The sequence below is a fragment of the Balaenoptera acutorostrata genome, chromosome 2 (genome assembly GCF_949987535.1).
Source record: "Balaenoptera acutorostrata chromosome 2, mBalAcu1.1, whole genome shotgun sequence".
In the NCBI taxonomy this organism is placed as follows: Eukaryota; Metazoa; Chordata; class Mammalia; order Artiodactyla; family Balaenopteridae; genus Balaenoptera; species Balaenoptera acutorostrata.
Window position 1 is genome coordinate 82,133,790 of NC_080065.1, and position 21,658 is coordinate 82,155,447.

The window sequence follows — 21,658 nt, forward strand, 5'->3', positions numbered from 1 at the left end:
CGCCCCGAACCGCTAGCCCGAGGACAGGACCCCGGGTGCCCTCTGCTCCGCTGGGGTCCTTGCCTCCCTTCTGTCTCCAGGCCACCGAGCGCTTGGGACCACTGTGCTGTGAGCGCGCAGCCCTACAGAGACGACCCACAGTGTCTGCTCCCTCGAGCCTTGGCGGAGTGAGCTCCTGGAGACGGACTCCCCAGGGAAAGCGAAGCTTCGCTGTCAGGGGAGCGACCTTCGCCCGCAGCCTCCGACTCTGCCTTCAGATCTCGGCTACAGTGGCATCTCCCAGCCAGGCTTCTCCTCACCAAGCCATCCGAATTAGCGACCCACTCGTTCTCCATCACATCACCCTAATTTAAAGCTCAACGGGGCATTTATTTCAGCCTCGTGTGTCTTGTGTTAGTTTATTGTCTGTCTCTGGAATGTCTGCTCCACGGGGCAATGACCGTGTTTTACCGGCGCGGTGCCGGGCTCCTGGCGTCTACGGCCCGGCCCGGCCGGACGCAACAGGGCATCACATTTGCTTGATGACTGACCGCTGTTCTGAGCCCTGGACGAGACAGAGCCGCCGGCCTTTCTGCCAGGGGCGGGGCTTGCTCCGGCCACGCCCATGGACCCGCCCCCAGATCTAACCCGCTCCTCCAGCTCCTCTCCCAGGAGTCCGCCAGGGCCTGTGTGGTGCTTTTTCCTCTAGTTTCCCTCGCTCTTTCTGCAGTTGTCGCGAAAACCCGGAGCGGCGGATCTCAGAGCGGGCGGAGCGGCGCCGCCCCTCGCGGCACCTCCCCGACAGCCCTCGGCGCCGCGCTGGGCATGCTCAGTCGGCAGGGCCGCTTCAGCTCTTGGAGTAGGAAGCTTGGGCTCTCCGGCCGAAAGGAGCCGCGGCGGGGGGAAAATGGAGCCCTTCACGGATGGTGAGTGGGCGGCCAGAGGAGCCAGGGCCGGTACCGGTGCTCTCTGGGGCCCAGAGGGTCGTGGGCAGTCGTGACACGCGAGGTCGAGCTGCAGTCGCCCCCGCCGCGGTTTTCCCGCGAGCGTTTGGGGGCGGTGGAAGGGGACCGGGGGAGGCAGTTCGAGGCTCGGGGGAGGGGGCGGGCGGCAGCGGTCGCTGGCCGGGGGCTGGCGTGAAGGTCAGCGCCGCCGCCTGCCCCGGGTGGGGGCGGTGTCGGGTGCGGCCGGACCCCACGCTCCGCTGCGCGCCCAGGTGGGCGAACAGCAAAGTTTGGGCTGCTGTGCGCAGAGGAGGGGGCAGCGGGAAAGTTGGCAGCCTGGGTTTGCCCCGGGTGAAGGGGGTGTCGGCCATGGCTCTGGGGCAGGAAGGGTTAAACCGCGACCAAACCCAACTTCTGTGGCGCGCTGGGAGCTGTACCCCCCGTCCTTCAGCGAGTTGCTGGTGTGACTTCTCCTAATAGGACGGGGTGGGGGCTTGGCAGGTTAATTTAGTGGAAGGAAGAGAAACTTGCGGAAAGGCTTGATCACCCCTGCTGGGTGCCGAGGAGGTTCCTGCCGGCATTGCCACCCTCCCGTCTGTTGCGGACGCACTCCGCAGGGCGTTCAAGCCTCGTTTCCCTGGCTCCCGAGAATGTCAGTTTTTCAGTCGAAGACTCATTAAATATCAAGGGTCCGTCACGGTGATAGCACGGTGTGACTCGAGGCAAGAGTCAAAGCAGGAGCCTGCAGGATGTTCTGCTAACAGCCACAGCCCTTTACTGAATGGAGCGAACAAATCCCACCCTACTTAAAACGATGGCTTTTGTTTGGACCAGAAGTGCCAGAGTCACAGTGTAGGGGTGAGATGTCTTACAGTTTGCGGCGTTGAGTAAATGGATTCCCTTTTGGGATAGAAAGTAGGAAAACTGCCAGTAAGGGAGAATTCACACTAAAATGAGAGGGTTCACTTTCTAGTTGACATGTGTTTTCCTGCGGGTGGTTGGTTACTTAAGGTAGATATCAGTAGTTTGTCGCATTAATAGAAGACAAAATCTATCCCTGTTTGGGTGGGTCCGTTGCCACCCAGGAGACAGAGACGTTGTCCAGTATGTCCTAAACCCTAGCCAGACTTTGTTGTATGCGGTGTTTCATTCATGGGACTGCGAACTACTCATTATATTCTCCCTGTCCCTAATTCAGGATGCTTTATTCTACTGCCATCTTCCTGTCTGTACTGTTTAATTAGGCTTAATGATGACAACTTTAATTCTGAATTTTCTTTCTCATTCAGGTTCTATTTGTAATTACTAAGGCTCTAAGAATAGTCTGGTAAAGTTACTAAGAAAAATAAGGAAGATTTGAGCTGAAAGGAAGCTTAGAGACGATCTAGTATTTTGGTATAGAATATGTTTAATACAAATCCTTAAATCCCTTCCAGTGAGTATTCCAAGGCTTTTTCTTTGTTCTAGGTAGAAAGCTTGGAGATTCCATGTTTGTAGGATTTTAAACGAGAAGTTTCCTCTAAATTAAAAAAAAAAAAAAAACCTCACAAGGCTGAGTCACCCAGTTGGTCAAGATTATTGCTAGCTGATTTGGTGAACCTGTGCCTACAGAATTAAAGTACATTCTCAAGTCTTAAAATTGGGGCCTTTTCTCCCATCTTAGAATAGTTTTAGAATATGCTCCTCTAGATGTGAATATTTGCAAATTGTCACATTTGGGAGGGCAGTGGAAAAGCCCCAGAGAGGAGAACAAAAAAGAAGCAATGCTTCAACTTTCATGTAGGAAATTGGATTTCTAATCCTTTCCTGTCTGTCTTCCAGATTTTTCAGACTCTGTGCTGGAGACAGTTTAGCAATGCATCATTTTAGTTAATGTATTAATCACTCCTTATCTAGCGTCCTTTAACAAGGAGAATAGAAACTACAACATCTAAAGTCAACAAGAAATTAGGTCCTAGCAATTTGAGGTGCTTTTCAGGTTTAAGGTGGACTCATTATTTATTTCAGAACTTTTGAAGAATAACTGTAGAATTTTCTGGTGTCTTCAAACAGGACAGGGTATAGTGTAAAGTATGTTTATCTTTGTACTTAATCCTTTTGAGTACAAAGGATAGGTACATCTAATTCTCCCATAAGTCTGGGTGTTCTGGTGCAGAGTATTCCATTACCCATAGAATTTATTATTGCAGGATTTATCAAGTTTGGTGTGGGCTTTTGTTACACATTTATTCTCTTTTAATAAAATTGTCACCACTTACATTTTCTCATGTATGCCTGTATATGGAGAGAGGTGTGAGAGCTTAATAAAAAAGTTTCAGTAATTTGGGACCCACGTATCTTTCAGTTAAAATCTTGTCAGTGATTTCACTGCCTGAAAAAGGGTAAATTTGTAAAGGAGGCAAATTTAGTTTGTTTTGCTAATTTGGTTTTCAGTACTCATCTGTTCCAGTAAGGCTTTTTCTACTTTCCGTGTTTTCTGTCAAAAGTTGCTTCAGGTATGACTCATTTTTCTTGGACCCTGCTCTCTGCCTGCTGATAATGGATTTATTTGATGACCATCCTATGTTAACCTGTCGAGGTAACACACTGCTGTAATCCATTTAAGATGCACATCTCCAGAAAGGGCTTACAAGGAGGTACCTTATTGCCAAGAATTTCTGTTTGGCTCAGGAGATGTTTTTGGTCTTGCCCTTGATGGGGACTCCTGACTATTATGCTGAAGACTAGATATCCAGTCTGGCTTTGGATCTTTGGTGCCTTTTTTATGGGGAGAGAAATATGCTGGACTAGTACTCAAGATTGGTTTGGTAGTAACTATTATGTTCTGTTAGGCAGGTAGAAGTGAAACTGTTAGGGAGCAGTGATTGATATATTACCAAAAACCAAACAAAAAATAGATAGCAACTCTAGAGGTCTTTTGATAGATGTACTAGATTAGGGCAAGTAATTATTTGATGACCACCTAGTTTTATTTGTTCTCATTTGCATGCAGGGTTGGGGTATTTTAGAGTAATTTAAATTTATGTTAAGGAATGGAAATACAGAGCTCACCCTCAGAATCTGATTGAGGAGGTCTGAGGTTGGGTCTAGGAATCTGCACTTCATTTTGAGCATACTAGAAGTATTCACCAGAAGGAAGCTTTTGAGAAGTTTACTAGATAAGCAAATTCCGTATGTATATATTTGTGTGTATATGTGTGTGTGTATTTTTAAATGCTTTCTAGTTTGTGGTATGGCCCAAAGTAAATCTTCAGAGGGTGGAAAAGGATGATATTTGGAAGCTCCAGCACTGAAAACATAATTTAAACAGTTTTTTTTCCCCAAAGCCCCCAATAATCACTTTAGTACTACAGCCTTGTGCATAATCAAACAAGGGGCACTTTCCTGTCTTATAAAACTATTTTTTTTTGTTGTTATCAGATTGGCATTCAAATGCAAGTATTTCCCAACTTCCAAAATGGGAAGTCTGGACAACTAATTAGATATTCATGGATTGTAAGGCAGTATAAAATTGTGATTTCACCTTTTTAATCTTACAAATAACATTTATCCTATAGGTATGCATTTGTTTTAATTTTTTTTTTAGCAACTATCAAAAATGTGAGCTTACCACATTCTGTTCATATACAGTTTTCTTTTGTTCTGTGATAACTTACCATATTGAGAAAAAAACGTTAAAAATGGAAGATAATAGTTTCTCTATATGATGGGATATAAGTTAAATTCTGCTTTTATCCTTCTGTCTTAAGTATTTATTTCAGTTAAGGGAAATAGGAGTGTACTGGATTCGAATGTTAACATCATTTAATAGTATAAGGTTGAGGCTGTAACTAGAAACCAATCCAGTTTTTAACTGGAAAGCAGAGGTGGAAAAGTTCTTCACTTTACATAACAACTTCCCCACAAAAGTATCTTGAGACAAGATAAATAGACAGCATATTTTAGAAACAGTTAAAACCAGTGATTATCATTTATCTGTAGATGATTCTTGAGAACTCAGTTTGAAAGAGATAGAACCATAAAGATTGGTTATAAGAGGGCTTCCTTGGTGGCGCAGTGGTTGAGAATGCTTGCCAATGCAGGGGACACGGGTTCGAGCCCTGGTCTGGGAAGATCCCACATGCCACGGAGCGACTCGGCCCGTGAGCCACAATTGCTGAGCCTGCGCGTCTGGAGCCTGTGCTCCGCAACGGGAGAGGCCGCGACAGTGAGAGGCCCGTGCACCGCGATGAAGAGTGGCCCCCGCTCACCGCAACTGGAGAAAGCCCTCGCACAGAAACGAAGACCCAGGGGCTTCCCTCGTGGCGCAGTGGTTGAGAATCTGTCTGCCAATGCAGGGCACAAGGGTTCGAGCCCTGGTCTGGGAAGATCCCACATGCCGCGGAGCAACTACGCCCGTGAGCCACAACTACTGAGCCTGCGCGTCTGGAGTCTGTGCTCCGCAACAAGAGAGGCCGCAATAATGAAAGGCCCGCGCACCGATGAAGAGTGGCCCCCACTTGCCGCAACTAGAGAAAGCCCTCGCACAGAAACGAAGACCCAACACAGCCATAAATAAATAAATAAATAAATAAAAATTGTATAACTTAAAAAAAAAAAAAAAGAAACGAAGACCCAGCACAGCCAAAAATAAATAAATAAATTAATTTAAAAAAAATAAAGAAAATTTAGGCTTCCAAGGGAGTTTGAAAAAGCAGTGGAGAATCAAGTTCAAATGTAGAAGACCCTTTGAAACTCTTTTCCTTAATGAAGGTCCTCCTGGGAATTCCTCCCACTTAGTTAAAGAATGAAGTCACCAAAACAAAACTCCAGCCAATTGTTTGGACTTCTGTAGATTTGGGGATTGGATGGTCCAGAGTCTTCTCCAGACCTCTGGTGCTATTGGGGGAGGCCAAGCCAGAGATCTGGGAGGAAGGGTGTTTAAGGAGGTTTTCTGATGTTCTACAGGGAGAGCTTCATAAGCTGGGAGAACAGGAGAATGGGAAGTGCATTGAGAGAACTGGTACCTCTGTGGGTTGGATGTGCTCCTTTCCTTCCTGGATCTCATAGCAAATGATGACCAGGACTGTGTGGTAGTGTTTCCCAGACAACTGCCTCAGGTGTCATTTGGTGCCATAGAGGAACTTTCTGGCGGGTAAGGAGGCTTTGGGTCACAGCTGAAATTGTTATTTTATAAGATTTAAAACAGTTGTTAGAATATTCATCACCTCAACAACATTACACCATTCCAGAATTCTGTTTAGAGGAAAAATGGAGTTTAGTGGGAGTGATTAAGGAGAGCTAAATGTTTAAAAGATCTTTCTTTAAGTTGGTATTAGTAGTGTGATTTGAAGACAGAAGTAGTATAATATTTGTCTAGTTTCTTCTTGTCCCATAATTGTCAAAAGGGCCTCAATGGTTAAGTAAGGCCCTTGGGGCTTGATGGGAGGAACTAGCGTGTCCTAGATACATTAAGATCATGCCTGTAAGTTTGGGCTGGTTTCCCCTTATACTTTTAGCAGTAGTTTCTCCACTCTTTAAACGCTTAGTACCTAAACCTTTTGGGGCACTGACATTGTCCTTTCAGTATCTAGATTGGACACCTAGATTAAGAAAACAGCTCAAACTGAGGGTAGAGTGTTGGGTGTTTGTGGGAATAAGAAATGCATTGCTGTTTAAAACAGCAGCCTCACTTCCATCTGCATCCATACAAGCTACCGAGACGCTTAGTAATTTTCCATTTGGAGGAAGCACACAGGAAAATAATTCAATGTAGGAAGGAGGGTCTAGTGTGACTTGGAGATTAGATAAAAATCATAGTGTGCCGAGTTGGATAGAAATAAACGCACATTCACTAAAGTGTGGCTAGCCTAGAGTGCAGTAGTTCATTGCAGTTGGGTACATAGTTCTGTTGTAATTAATTGCCAATTTGGGAAATGCTATTGAGATAAAGACTTGAAGAATTCATACATAGAAGCCCTTCTTGGCAAATAATCAAGTGACAATAACTATTGGTAGAAAAAATGTGGTTACAATCCCAGACTTATGAATAATCACTATTTTAAAAAAAAATAGGTTTATGATAATCAAACTGACTCTCAGTAAGTTGTATATTGATGGCAAAGTTTTTGCTGTAGATTTGGTACTATCATTTACTTTGTGTTTTATCAATCTGATGGAGAAGTATTTCAGAATTATCAGTAAAATAATTATTTGTTCAAATCCATCTGAGATCAAGTCTAGCAAATTTATTCACCAACTGAGGTATTATCTAACTCATAAGCATTCTGTATATTGAAGAGTTCTTATAAACTTCTTCTGCAGGTCTCATGCAGTGATATGAACTCTCTGTTAAATCACTCATAATAGACACTCATAATAAAACTCATAATTTATTATGCTGAATGCCATTTTTCATGTTAACTAAGGAATTATGCAGTTAAGATTTTTTTGAAACAATATCCAGGTAGTTGATGGAATTAAAGATAAACTTTTTAGCGTTAGATTTTACAAAGGTATGTAGCTTTGCCCGAGAGATTAATGAGCATAAATATTTAGTCATCAATGACATTTTCAATTACTTTTTATAGCTAAATCTTTTTAAGAGGTGCCCTGAGGATTGTCAAGGACTGTGGGACCTATGTTATGAGGAAAGATTTTTAGAAATATTTTGTAAGATAAAGATTATAAGTTTGGCTGGAGGACATATTTGATATAAATATAAACATTAGCATAAAATAATTAGCCTAGAAAAGGAAAAGAAAATTGAAAATTAAGCTAAAATAATTTTATTTTCCCCACAAGGATATTGGCTAACTTTTAAGTGACTAAAATGGCATATCTTTATGTGAATTCTGATCATTGTCATAATAATAAATATAAGGATAAAGGAACTAAATGCTCTCAGTATTCTGAACTGGTCTATTTTTAGTCCATGGACTATTATGTTGCACTGTTAACTTGATGCTTTTTGGTGTCTTCTAGCCAGAATTGTTTAACTAGATTATTTCCTCTGTGGAATTGACACTGTTTTTGAGTGCTATTCAGTAGAATTAAATGGTTATTGTTAGAAACTTGTACATTATCGTAAATTTTATATTTTCTCTTGGTTCTATATTAATTCCACTGTGGATAACAACCAGAGAAAATAAATGCAGAAATATATAGTACAAAAAATTTTGAAGAAGATGAGTGCTTTGGGTTTAATTGTTTTTCACTGAAACCAGGTAGTGCTGGGGTTCAAATCTACTTAATTATTTTCTTCTCTTTTTTGTTGTTGTTATGTTCCCCTTTTTTTCATTTTGAATTTCGTCCTGTTTACATCATGCTAAGAATTTTTCTTCACCTCTTATTTTTATCACCAAGATTAAAAATATAACAAACCAAAATTAGTTTTCCGTGTCTCCTTGCTGCATTCTTCTGCATTGGGGAGTCAGGAGTGGGGGTCAGAGAAGAAGCATACTGTGAATATTTTAATACAAATTTTCTTGCATAGCATTTTAGACTACCTCAATTAACAGATTTTTTTTTAATTTGTCTTTGACACATCCCCACTTAACTCTTTTTTAAAAGATAATAGTTTTTAAAAAGATACACCCTCAAATAAATACCTTCACTGTATGCTAACTTAGTCCAAGCTTTATTCTTAAAGCTGGAGTACAGTATGAAATGCAGAATGGTCTCTGCCCTTGAGGAGCTTACACTCCAGTAGAATTAATTTTTTTTTAAAGGTATACGGATGCACAAATCAGTACACTCTCTTCAAAGACTATCAGACTTTGAGAAGGACAGGTCCCATCCCACACCATTTTCCTTGGGTACATTTGGTTTTGTACTTTTATTTCTTTTCTTTTTTTAATTTAATTTTATTTTTTATACAGCAGGTTCTTATTCATTATCTATTTTATACATATTAGTGTATATATGTCAATCAGTACTTTTATTTCTTCATTTTGGAGATCTGTCCATGAATCTACCTCATTTCATAAGACTACTGCATAGTGTAGCGCAATAGTGAAGAGCAGGTCAGACTGCTGCATTCAAATCCTAGCTCCTCACTCACTAGCTCTGTAATTCTTATTTAAGGATATTACCGAGATGTTTTAATATCTTTAGTTAAAAAACTAAAATATGCACAGAAACTCAAAAATTTTTCTGATATTCACTGAAGTTTAAGATACATGATGGTTTGGCATATTCCAGCCATGGTGAGATTTTGAAATGGTGAACATATGGTATGTCTTGTATCTTGTTTACTAAAGGCTTGAGGCTAGTATAAGGGAGGATTCTTTCCATTTCATATTTATTAACAATTATTATGCATTTGTAACACTTTCAGGGAAGTGTTGCCTAACTAGAGGAACTACTCATTTCTACACCCAATTTAATTCTGGCTTAGGTGTGTTCTTCCTGTTCCTTCAAGCAAATGTAATATGCACCACCTCATTATTCGTACAAGTAGAACTTATTTCAGTCTTAGGTATTATATATATTTTGTCTGTTAGGTGGGGTTGAAATAGTGAGGAATTAAAGACCAAAAGGGGTAGTGTTAACATGAGGATATAGAATAAACGTACTTCATTTACTGGCAACAAGGCCTACAAATATCATAGGCGTCAGGAATGCAAACAAACATGTCTATAATATAGTGTGTATTTAAATTCATACCTATTTTGTTATGTTTCCTCACAGGAAGCTTACTAAGAAGCTAGTTTTACTAGTGAATTTGTATTTCTGCTAGTGACAGTGACACCCTTATTTTATTATTATTTTTGCTGAATAAATGTAACTTGGCAGCAGCTTTTGGCTCTAAGAATCTATTATGAATTATGGCAGTTTACCTCCTTACTTCAACACTGCCAGGAGGCTCTGGGTCTGGTTTTTGTTTGTTTTCCTCACAAAGATAACATTTTGAACTTCTGAAACATCTAAGGTAGTGATTTTGATGAAACATCAAGGTAAAGGATGTAAGGAATAATCCTTCAAGTGTTTGGTGGCTATATGGATGGATTGCATGGGAACAAGGAGAAGTATTCCTCATCCTGGGCTATAATTGCCCCTGGGATACCTCAGGGTTAAGAAGATAGTGTTTTTCCGCAGGAATAAGTTACTGGAGTCCACATTTATTCCCAGGGATGCTCAAAGAAGCATAAAGTATGTTATGAAAGCAGAGGTACCACTAGTTTAGGATTCATTTTCTCTGGTTAAAACCACATTTTGAATTCTGTGTAAAGAACATACATACTTGTTCAGCCAGGAACTGTCAATTACATTTAACAGATTAAAAACACAGTTCTCTTGTATTTGGCTGCTACTAGAGTTGGCACCTAATATAATGTTTCATACATATTGGATATTCAGTAAATGTTATCTAAGACTAATATTACATCAAACAACTAAAACATTTAAATAGCAATTTTGTTTTGTTTGTGTTCTTTTAATTCGGAGGTTTTTTCTTTTAATTTTTGCAAGTAAAGTTGAATTTCAGTGCTCTTCCTTTTTCTATAAATATCTCTATAACAAATAGAGTAATTTCAAGGCACTTTTTTTGAATATTCTTATCAATGTTCATTCAGCTTCCCTTTCCATTGAAATGCATTTTGAGCACTTGCTGTGTTTCAGACCCTGTGCTTTGTACCGGGAAGATAGTGCTAAATAAGATGTGGTCCCCGTGTTTGAGGGGAGGGAAGATGATGCTTAGAGAGAGGGTGTCTCTTACTCTGAAGCATTTTCAAAATCAAAATTAAAGAATGACCCAACATTTTCCTCCCTTGTCCTTTCATCTTCTCTGCCTTTTTCATAGCTAGAGAGCTGCTGTGCATTTGAGACCAAAGTGGTGCAGTTAAATCAATTTCTTTTCCTGCAGTGCTGTAGGGCCTTCTGGCTGACCTGCCATTGGGCTATTTTGCCCTTCATCAGAGAGCCACAAAAACAATTACCAAGCCAATTAGATTTGACTTTTAGAAGGGAATTTCCTAATATCCAAGAATTGGTAAGAGGCATGAATTGGTTATGCATAAGCATTCAGGTGGCCTTAGGGAAAGAGTAAAGGAGGTGAAGCTGTGTCATGGCTGTCAAGCAGGTAAAGCCATTGACAGGCAGGGCTCTCTTGACAAAATAGAATAACTAATGGTATGAGTTAGTTATAGTATGAACTGAAATATGAAAGCATGAATTTTAGACCTGACAGTAACCAGTAGGAAAAAATGTGGATGTTTCTGTCCTGATATTAATCAAAGGTAAAAAAATAGGTGACATTTTGAGAAGAACAACACTTAAAACATCTGCTTAGTGGCCATGTAACATAAATAATGGTGTGTGAACTGTAAAGACATTTATTCAACATCTCCTTCCCACTTAAAAAGTCTCCTCTTCCCCCTCTTACTCAGTATATTTATGGAGTGCTTATATGGAAACAGAGTATAGGCATGGTACCACAGACTGGGTAGCTTAACAAAAGTTTTCCTACAGTGTGAGGGTTAGGAGTTCAAGATTAAGATGCCGGCATGGTTGGTTTCTGGTGAAAGTCCTTCCTGGCTTGCAGATGACTGCCTTCTTGCTGTGTCCTCACATGGCCTTTCTTCTGTGTGTATAGAGAGCACTGGTGTCTCTTCCTCTGATCAGAACACCAGTTCTGTCAGCCTGCTCTTACGACCTCATTTCACCTTAATCACCTCCTTAAAGGCCCTGTCTCCCAAAACAGTCACACTGGGGATTAGTGCTTCAATATATGAAGCTGGGGGCGGGGGAGGAACAATTCAGTCCATAACAGGCAGCCTTCGTTTTGGACAATTTTGTTTACCTCAAGGTAAAGAAGGTTGTGTTTTTTCATAGGGACAAATTATTGAAGTCCACATTCCTGCCTGAGGATGCTCAAAGGAGCATATATGGTTAAATTCAAGTAGTTTTTTCTGGATCCAGGAATCCAGGATGATCCAAAATCCTTTGTCCCTTCCAGCCCTACTATAGAGTGATTCAGACCTTCTATATTTACTTTCCTTACTTTATGTGTTTACTCTGTATACATTTTCTAACAATATACTGAGACGTCCATGCTTGAATCAAGATGTCTGGCGAGTTTGGGAATTTTTTTCTTTATCTTTGAAGGCACAGTTACGCTTCTCAAACTTTTTCGTCTCAGGACCCCTTTTATATACTCTTAAAAATTATTGTGGACCCCTAAGAGCTTTTGTTTGTGTGGGTTATGTCTCTAGATACTTACCGTATCTGGATACTTAGAACACTGAGAGATTTTTTTAAATGTTTATTAACATATTTCATAATAACAATAAAAAGCCTTTTACATGTTAACATAAATAACGTTTTTAATAAAATAACTATTTCCAAAACAAAAATATTAGTGAGAGACATTATTTTACATTGTTGCAATTTGTTTTAATGTCTGGCGTCACAGAAGGCAACTGGATTTTCACATTTGCTTCTGTGTTCAGTCTGTTATATAAAGCGTCATGTAGCCTATGGAAAACTCCACTGTACACTCATGAGAGAATGGGCATGAAAACAGCAAATAACATCTGAATATGAAAATAGTTTTGACCTTGAAGACCAGCTGAAAGAGTATCAGAAATTCCCAGGGGTACCCATACCACATCTTGAGAACTGTTACTCTAAACGTTAAACCTGTCTTTTATAGAGACTGGGGTAGAATACCTTAGGAATCCACAGCAGGTAGAAAGTGGGGCTGTTGGAATTGGGCAGCAAGTTTCTTAAGACAGATCTAGGTCACAGGAAAAGGAAATGTTCTAGCCAGGCATATCTGACAAACCACACATCAGATGCCTTTGTTATTTGAGTATTCTACTGTCATTTATTTCATCCCTGGATGGTTCTAAACTAGGGAGGACACAGAATTATTTAAAAATTTTTAATTAGCTTTAAAAAATAATAACTGATTTTATCTATTTTCTGTTTATACCTGAAGGGTTTTCTTCTTTTTTATTATTAAAAAAGAAAAACAACTTTATTGTTATTTTTTGGTGGTTGCCAAGCCATGATGTTCCATTTGGCTCAATCATTTTACATTTATTAGTTCCTATCAGATCTATCCATTTATTGAAGTATAGTTGATTTACAATATTGTGTTAGTTTCAGGTGTGCAGCAAAGTGATTCAGTTTGTTTTATATATATATATTTCAGATTATTTTCCATTATAGGTTATTACAAGATACTGAATATAGTTCCCGGTGCTATACAGTAAATCCTTGTAATTAACCTATTTTATGTATAGTAGTGTGTATCTGTTAATCTCATACTCCTAATTTATCCCTCTCCCCCTCCCCCCTTTTCCGTTTTGGTGACCATAAACTTGTTTCCTATGTCTGTGAGCCTGTTTCTGTTTTGTAAATAGATTCATTAGTATTATTTTTTAGATTCCACATGTAAGTGATATTATATAATACTTGCCTTTGTCTGTCTGACTTACTTCACTAAGTATGATTTTCTTTAGATCCATTCATGTTGCTGCAGGTGGCAATATTTCATTCTTTTTTATGACTGAGTAATATATATACCCATATATATATATCCACCACATCTTCTTAAACCAGTTGTCTGTTGATGGGCACTTGGGTTTTCAACAAGCTGCCCCTCTTTCCCAAAACCCTCTCCCTCCAGCATACACATAATATGGAAATATCATTTAACTTCTCAGTCCTTTGGTGATTTCTTAGACTTATCTTAATTTTGATGAATTAAAGTCCTACAAGGTTAAGTTTAATTATTTTTTTCTACTTGTCCTGATCTACTGAGTCCAGAATGATAGAAAATCCTTTGTCCCATGCCTGTCCCACCATAGAATGATTTAGACCTTTAAGAGAACTAGAATCAACTCTCTTTTTTTCTCTGGGTTCTTTGGGGCCATGAATGACTAGGATTGATCTACTTAAACTATCTTCCCCTTCAAAAAATATCTGTACCCACCATGTTCATAGCAGCATTATTTTCTGTAGCCAAGACATGGAAACAACCTAAATGTTCATCTGTGGATGAATGGATAAAGAAGTTGTGGGGTGTGTGTGTGTGTATGTACGTATATGTATATATGTATGTATATGTGTGTATATATACACATGCACACACACGCAGTGGAATATTATTCAGCCATAAAAAGAGGAAATCCTACAATTTGCAACAACATGAATGGACCTAGAGGCTAAGTGAAATAAGTCAGGGAAAGACATATACTGTATGATCTCACTTATATATGGAATCTAAGAAAGAAAAAAAACAAACCACACACAAACACACATCAAACTCATAGGAAAAGAAATCAGATTTGTGGTTACCAGAGGTGCAGGGGAGGGGGAGGGGAAGTTGGAGGAAAGTGAACAAAAGGTACAAACTTACAGTTATAAGGTAAGTAAGTACTAGGGATATAATGTGCAACATGATGACTGTAGTTAAGACTGCTTTGTGATATACAGGAAAGTTGTTAAGAGAGTAGATCCTAAGAGTTCTCATCATGAGCAGAAATTTTTTTTTTTTTATTATATCTATATGAGGTGATGGATGTTAAATAAACCTATTGTGGTAATCATTTCACAATATGTGTAAATCAAACCATCATACTGATACCTTAAATTTACACAGTGATGTATGTCAATTATTTCTCAATAAAACTAGGGGAAAAAACTGTCTTCTCTTTCTCTACCCACCAAATAAGACATATGGTGAACTGTGATGAAATGCAGACATGGACATCCTGGCATGTGCATGTATGTTAGGCCAACTGAACTTAAAAGTTCTGTAAAACTTCCGTAAAAGTAGATGATATACCCACCCATCCTAACCCATCTATTTAAAGTACCTTGAAATATTTGTATACTTACTAACATTATAGAGAATTAGCCCTTCACTGTGTTCGTGTTTATAGTGTCAGGAATATTTTTGAACAGAAGACCTTTTATGGTTCCTTTAGGTTAGTGGACAAAAATTAATTGTGGAACAAAGGCCTGGAGTGTGGCATGTGAATGTGCAGTAATTGTTCAAATGAATAAGCCTCTCAGATTGGTCTTTGTATAATTAAAATCAGAGTACCGAAATGTTGTATATTCCTGATTCTTGGTGTTACATTTTTTAAAGTCAAAGAAAATAAAATCCCTCCCTCTTTCCCCATTCCTAGGCAACCACTGATCTGTTTTCTCTCACTATAGATTAGCTTACATTTTCTAGAATTTTACGTAAATGGAATTATATAGATTTTACATAAATGGAATCATATACTATTGTTTTTGGCCTGACTTCTTTCACTCAGCATAATTATTTTATTTTGAGACTCATCTAAATAATATCAGTAGTTCCCCCCCCCTTTTTTTGCTTTTTTTAATTGCTGAATAGTATTCCATTATATGGATAAATCATAATTTGTTTATCCATTCACCTCTTAATGGACATTTGTTTCCAGTTTTGGATTATTATAAATCTCCTGTGATCATTCAAGTACAAGTCTTTGTGTAGACATTTGTTTTTGTTTCTCTTGGGTAAATACCTAGGATATGATTGGTTGGATCATCTAGTAGCTGTATGTTTCAGCTTTTTAAGAAACTGCCAACTGTTTTCCATACTGGTTTTACCACTTCACATTTCCATCAGCAGTGTATGATAATGCATATTCTTCACATCCCTGCCAAAATTTGGTATGATTAGTCTTTTTAATTTTAACCAATCCAAATGGGTGTGTAATGGTATCTCTTTGGTTTTAATTGGCATTTCCCTGATGACTACTGATGTTAAGCATGTTTTCATGTGTTTTTTTGGCCATTAGTTCATTTTCTTTTGTGAAGTGGCTGTTCAAATCTTCTGCCCGCTATTTTGAGTTGTAAGAGTTCTTTATGTGTTCTGGATACTAGTTTATGCAAAGATATAAATATATTGTGTACTATATGTAACATATGTATCATATGTATTGTACAAACATATATAATAGTTCCACATATATAAAAACACTAAAGACTATCATTTTCTGGTCTCCATAGTTTTTTGTTAAGAAATCCATGGTATTTGAATTGTTGTTATCCTATATGTAATATGTCACTTTTTTTTTTCCTAGCTGGTTTCAAGTTTTCCTTTACTTTTGATTCTTAGGAATTCAACTGTGTCTTGGCTTGGTTTTCTTTGGACTTAGTCTTTTTTGATGTTCATTGAACTTCATGAATCTGTAAATTTGTGTCTTTCACCATATTTACAAAGTTTTGGGCCATTGTTTCTTTGGATAATATTTTTGCCCAAGTATTTTATTTTTTTCCTGTAATTCTGGGACTCCAATTACATATGTGTTTTTAGTTCTTTTGATATTTCCTAACGGTATTTGAGGCACTGCTTATTTTTTCTCAATCATTCTCTCTCTGTTCTTCAAATTGAATGATTTCTGTTTATCTTTAGGAAATGTTTACTGTCTGCTATGAGAATCATAATTAAAATTGACCTTCAGTTGAGCTTCTAATCCCCTGAAAAATAGCTGGAGTTAACAGCTGCAGCGAAACTTGGTTCAATGAATAAATCTAAACTATAACTTTAAAAAAAATCCTATGCAGTATGATTTGTTGTAAACTTTGTTGTTAATTGAAATGCATTTTTAAGCAAATTGGCCAAATTATGAGGTACAGGGGTATCATTTCCTATATTGGTACTCTTATCATCCAGCACACTGAGTTCTATGTCCCAACAAGCTTCAGTGCAGTTATTTTTTCCCAATGATGACCGTATGTTACGTCTAGTCTTTGTAAGAAGATGGGAAAGTAGTAAAATGTGTTAGAAATATTTGCATCAAAAAACAAATTTTAAAAATTAGTAAAGTTTCATCACTTAGCCAGAAAACGCCTATATTAGTAATTATACAGATTCTCTCATCTCAATGATCGTGTTTTACTGTACCAGGATTCAACTAGTACTACAGGGAAAAAAGGAGACACACACAGATACATTTTCTCAAAAAATCAACTACAAGGATGACATGAGAAATTTCTCCAAAAATATAATTTTTCAATACATATCGATCTCTGTTTTGTCTGAGATCAGGATGAAACCATGCTGCTCAGTCTTGAACTGTCAGCTTGTCTCTTCCTTTCAATGACTTTTATTCTTCTGGTTTGGTCTTAAAGTCTTGAGAATTCATTTTATTGTAAATTGTAAAAACTGATTTAAAAATTATTCTCTTTGTTCTTTTTAAAGGAAAGAAGGATATCTAGATTAGCGTAATAACTTGTAGCATCTTGTAGACTTGTTATTTTAGTTGATGAGTGCTTGGACAATGTTAAGATGTTGTATTACCTAGAAAGGACTCATTAAAAAAAAAAAAATGTCTCCCACAGTGCAAGAACACATGACTTCTCTGAGGTTGCTTAACCATTTCCGTTAAGTCTGAGAAAGTGGTTGTTTTCAAAATCACCCAGCTGAAATTTGGGTAGAACTAAACTTAGCTGAACAGTTCTGTGGGTTAAGATCACTTATTGTTTCACTTCCACCTTCCTGTAGAAAAGTTAAAGTTTAAAAATTAAAAAAAGAAATCTCCTTGGTTCCAGTCATTTTTGCTAATCAGCTAAATGACTTTAGACAAAAGTTCATTGTTTTATCTGTAAAACATAGTAGGCTTAGAGGATCTCTAAAAAAGCTTCTGTTTTTCTGAAACAGCAAACAATAAAGTTTCAGTAAAATGAGCACGCATTGTTTTATATTTGGATAATTTCATAATCATAATGGGCAGGGGGAGGGAGGGAGTTCAACTTACTGCCCATAATGGAATAGTGATACAGTGAATGCAGTTGGACAAAATCAAACAGCACTCTTTGAGTACCTACTAAGTGCTGGCTCAGAGAACTGGAACCACAGTGCCATTGTCTGACACATTGTTGTGTTAATCTCTGAGGCCATCCTCAACCTCAGCTCTTCAGCTCTGATCTAGAGGTGGCTCTGTGATCACCCTTGCCCAACTCCAGAGGCTGTGAAGACATGCAACATGTCCCTGGCACAAGGAGTCTGGTTTGACACTCCTCGGCTACTTTAAGTTATGTCACATGGTGCTGAAGGGTTTAGCTACTGCAGTTCAGAAAAATGTGAGTTTGGAACTCAGTGCCACTTCCTAGCAAGTTCTTCACCTCCCTGACACTTCTTCATCCATAGAATGTTGTGGGGATTAAATTAAATGAGATGACACATGTAAAATGTTGATTACATAATACAGAAAACTAATAATTATTGAGCACTTACTGTGTGCTAGGCTCTGTTCTAAATGTTTTACACGTATCTCATTTAATTCTCACAACTCAGTGAGATAGATACTGTTATTATCTCCATTTTACAAATAAGCAAACTGAGCTTGGAAAGATGAAGTAACTTGCTCAAGGTTACACAGGAAATGGCAGAGCAGTCTGGATCCAGAGACATTCTTAACTACTCCGCTGTGTTCAGCCCATTGCTAGCATGTGCTAAACCCCTCAGTGAATGTTGAGTTTTATCATCATCATTATTGGTGGTGGTGTTAGAATGGTGGGTGGTGATTGTGAACTTGGTTTTACTTTTTTCAGTGTCTAACCTGGTCCTGTTCTGGGACACCAGGCAGAGCAGCCTCACATCCACTGATGAGGGAGTGAGAAACTATGAAGTCAGGTACATCAAGGCCCTTGGGCTTTGGAAGAAAAGACCACAGCTGCACACAGGATTTTTGTATAAAGCATGTGAAGTGTTCTGAATACCCAGTGTTCCATTCTCTCCTTATGTGTCTGAGTTGAAATCTAAAATAACCATGAGGCCCTGCATATGTTCCATTTCAAAGATGCCAGAGAATCATAGAACTAGTATGTACAGTATAATCTTAATTTTGTTTTAGGAGGATAAATTAGTCTATAAGAATAGTACATCCAAAACATGAATAGTATACTATGTGGATGCTGGGTAAATTCGTCATCTTTTGCTGCGTAATAGATCACAGAACTTAATGGCTTAAAACAGCAACCATTTATTTGCTCATGATGTTGTATGTCAGCAATTTGTGCTGGGCTCAGCTGGATGTTTCTTCCACCGCTCTTGCCTGAGGTTACTTGTAGCAGCCATCATCTGGAGCTTAATTTGGAGCTGGAAGATTCACTCCCATATCTGGCAGTTAGCACTGTCTGTTGGCTGGGCTGGTTTTTCCATGTGGTTCCTCACCCACAAGGAGGCTAGCTCAAATTGCTTCTAATGGGGCTCCCAGGTCAGCAAAAGAGAAATAGTGAAAGCTACAAGGTCTCTTAAAACCTGGGATTGGAAATTTTACAGTGTTGCTTCTGCTGCATTCCATTGCTTAAAGCAAGTTACAAGGCCAGTACAGATTTAAGGGTTGGAGATACAGACTCCGATTTCTAATAGGAGGTCCCATGAGAGATTAATAGCAAATTCTATCCTGGTATCCAGGTTTGTCGATTTCACTATCTAGGGCCATTTCTAAGACACCTCAACAGTGTTGACAATTTTTCATTAATTTAATAAATTAAATTGACAGATTAAAACATGATCTGTACATGTTGGAAGGCGTTTCCTGTTTTCTATGTATAAAAAGTAGAAAATATAAATAATAAAAACACCCAACATACCTATAACTCCACCTTTCAGAAATAACCACTAACATTTTTATTTACAGTGTATCCAGCAAGATGAATGTTCATTTAAAATTCTATAACCTGCCTCTTAATACTATATTTTGAACACCTTTTCAAAGGTGTTCAATGGAGTAAAATAGATGTAAATAATTTTTATGTATGAATAATACTTTATTGGGTGTGAATACACCTATCCCCTAATGTTACACATATAGGTTTTTTCCTTTTTCTTGCTATGTAAACAAAACTACTGTAAACACTCGTATACATATGTGTCTGTGCAGTTACTCTTAGGAGAAATTCCTCTTGTGGAGTTACTTGTTCAAAGAACGTATTTTAGGCTTTTGACGTGTATTGATGAGACATGATTTTTAAAATTACCTGGTTTAAACTCACTAATGAGTATAACATTGCAGAGCTAGGTTCTTAAGTGTTACAGTAAAATTGTTCTTTAGACGTTCACAAGTAAATGCATACATTATAGTTTGTGTTTGGGGAAACAGATATGTGCTCTTGACTGTCAGGATGAACTCCTAGGTGTGAGCCTTAGACTTATATCAACTTCCCTTTAACATGATCTCAAACATAATGAATAATTTTTAAAACCTTGTTAAAAATGGAAACCATAAAGAAAACTACATTCCTTTAGCATTTCAAGTCAAAATGTGTAAACTTAGTTGCTAATAACATCTTATCAGCTAAAGCTTTTATTTTGCATGTGGGTCCACTGATTAGAGTTCTACTTCCATCTTCTTCCATACGTATGTGCTACCCGCGATACATCTGTCATTTCCAGGTCCTTTTTTTTTTTTTTTTTCAAGTGGTTTGAGAACTTAAACACTTTGGAGCCTGGGATAAACATTTTTCTAGGACACCCTCTCGCCCAATCTTTTTTGTTTTTCTTGGCTAATACTTAATTTGGCAGCAGTGTTAATTTTGGGGACTCGCCTTTGTAGGGTCTTTCTGGTGCATAGCTCAGTTTTCATAGGAACAATTTTCTTTTTGTATTTTTTTCATTTAATGCAATACTTAATTATTGCATAACTGTAATTATAATGTTAACTAGCATAAACTGACTTGCGAGCAGACACTAATTCTTGGTGTCTGCTTTGGTGGGAGAATAAGTGCTTGAACCTTCTAGAGAGTAGCCCTTTAGTTGGAGATATTCAGTGGGCACTTGGCATCAGAAAATGTTGCACAGAGGGAATGGGGAACGTTGCTTAATTTGGAGTTTTATTAAGTGGGCATAGGTTACAATAACATATACCTTGTTTGTTGAGGTAGAAAATGTCCTTCCTTTACTGAAGGAAATGACTCCTTCCTCATTTTTTAAATCTTGTTTTACAGTTAAGGTTTGTATTAAACTTCAGGTGTTTATTTGTTCCTCTTGTTGATCCTTTACATTAAATTGTATATCTGAAGCATTTCACGGTGGGATTCTTTATGTGCTATGGCTCTTGTTTCTGTTTGGTACTCTCCTTGGTCTTTGGCATTCTCTGGCAAAACACCTCCTTTTCATTTTAAATGTTCTCCTTGATATTTAAAATAATGTACTTCATAGCTGCAACATTAAACTAGCAAGTAGTTCATCTTCTTTACTCCTTCCCTGTAGCAATGAAATGTTGATTTTTGCTCATAGGACCACAAAACTGCACAGAAAAATAGCAGCTGTGATTAGACTCAGTAAATATAATGCAGTGTAGAATTTGAAAGTGGTAGAAAATTTATGGACTGAATGTTTTAGTTTGGTAAAGTAAAATCAGTGTCTGTGTAATGCTGCCTTTTAGGTTATTTCAGCCAGAAAATGTTGGGCATTATGTAAGTTTAAATTGCCTTCTTACAAATTGTCGCTGTCATTGGATATCTGAGTTTTATTGTGTAAGTGCAATTATAGCAAATGAGTGTGGCCTTTAGATACACTTAATCCCTAGGGATATTTTTGGGAAGAGTTGTAGTGTCTTTACAATCAAGGCAACCATTTGACAAATGTCTTAGGAGTCAGATGACTTAAAATGTAAAACCTGTGTATTAAAATCTCTGAGAATCAGATACAATTATCTGAAGTTATCCTGTTCCACACTGGCTGACGTCCTCTATGGACATTGCTGTTGCTGAGCCTAAAAGACATCAAGAGGTCAGAGTTGTTGCCTATGCTGTCATTTGAT

At 38.2% G+C, this 21,658-nt stretch overlaps 1 protein-coding gene across 1 annotated transcript in view; it reads left to right on the top strand.

The window, feature by feature from the left end:
* Nucleotides 1-792: 792 nt before the first annotated feature.
* LNPEP (leucyl and cystinyl aminopeptidase) overlaps nt 793-21,658 on the top strand; it is a 104,909-nt gene continuing 84,043 nt past the window's right edge. Inside the window, exon 1 of the mRNA XM_007197483.2 lies at nt 793-905. Coding sequence (XP_007197545.1) covers nt 887-905 — 19 coding nt within the window. The 5' untranslated portion in view covers nt 793-886. The remainder of the gene's footprint in view (nt 906-21,658) is intronic.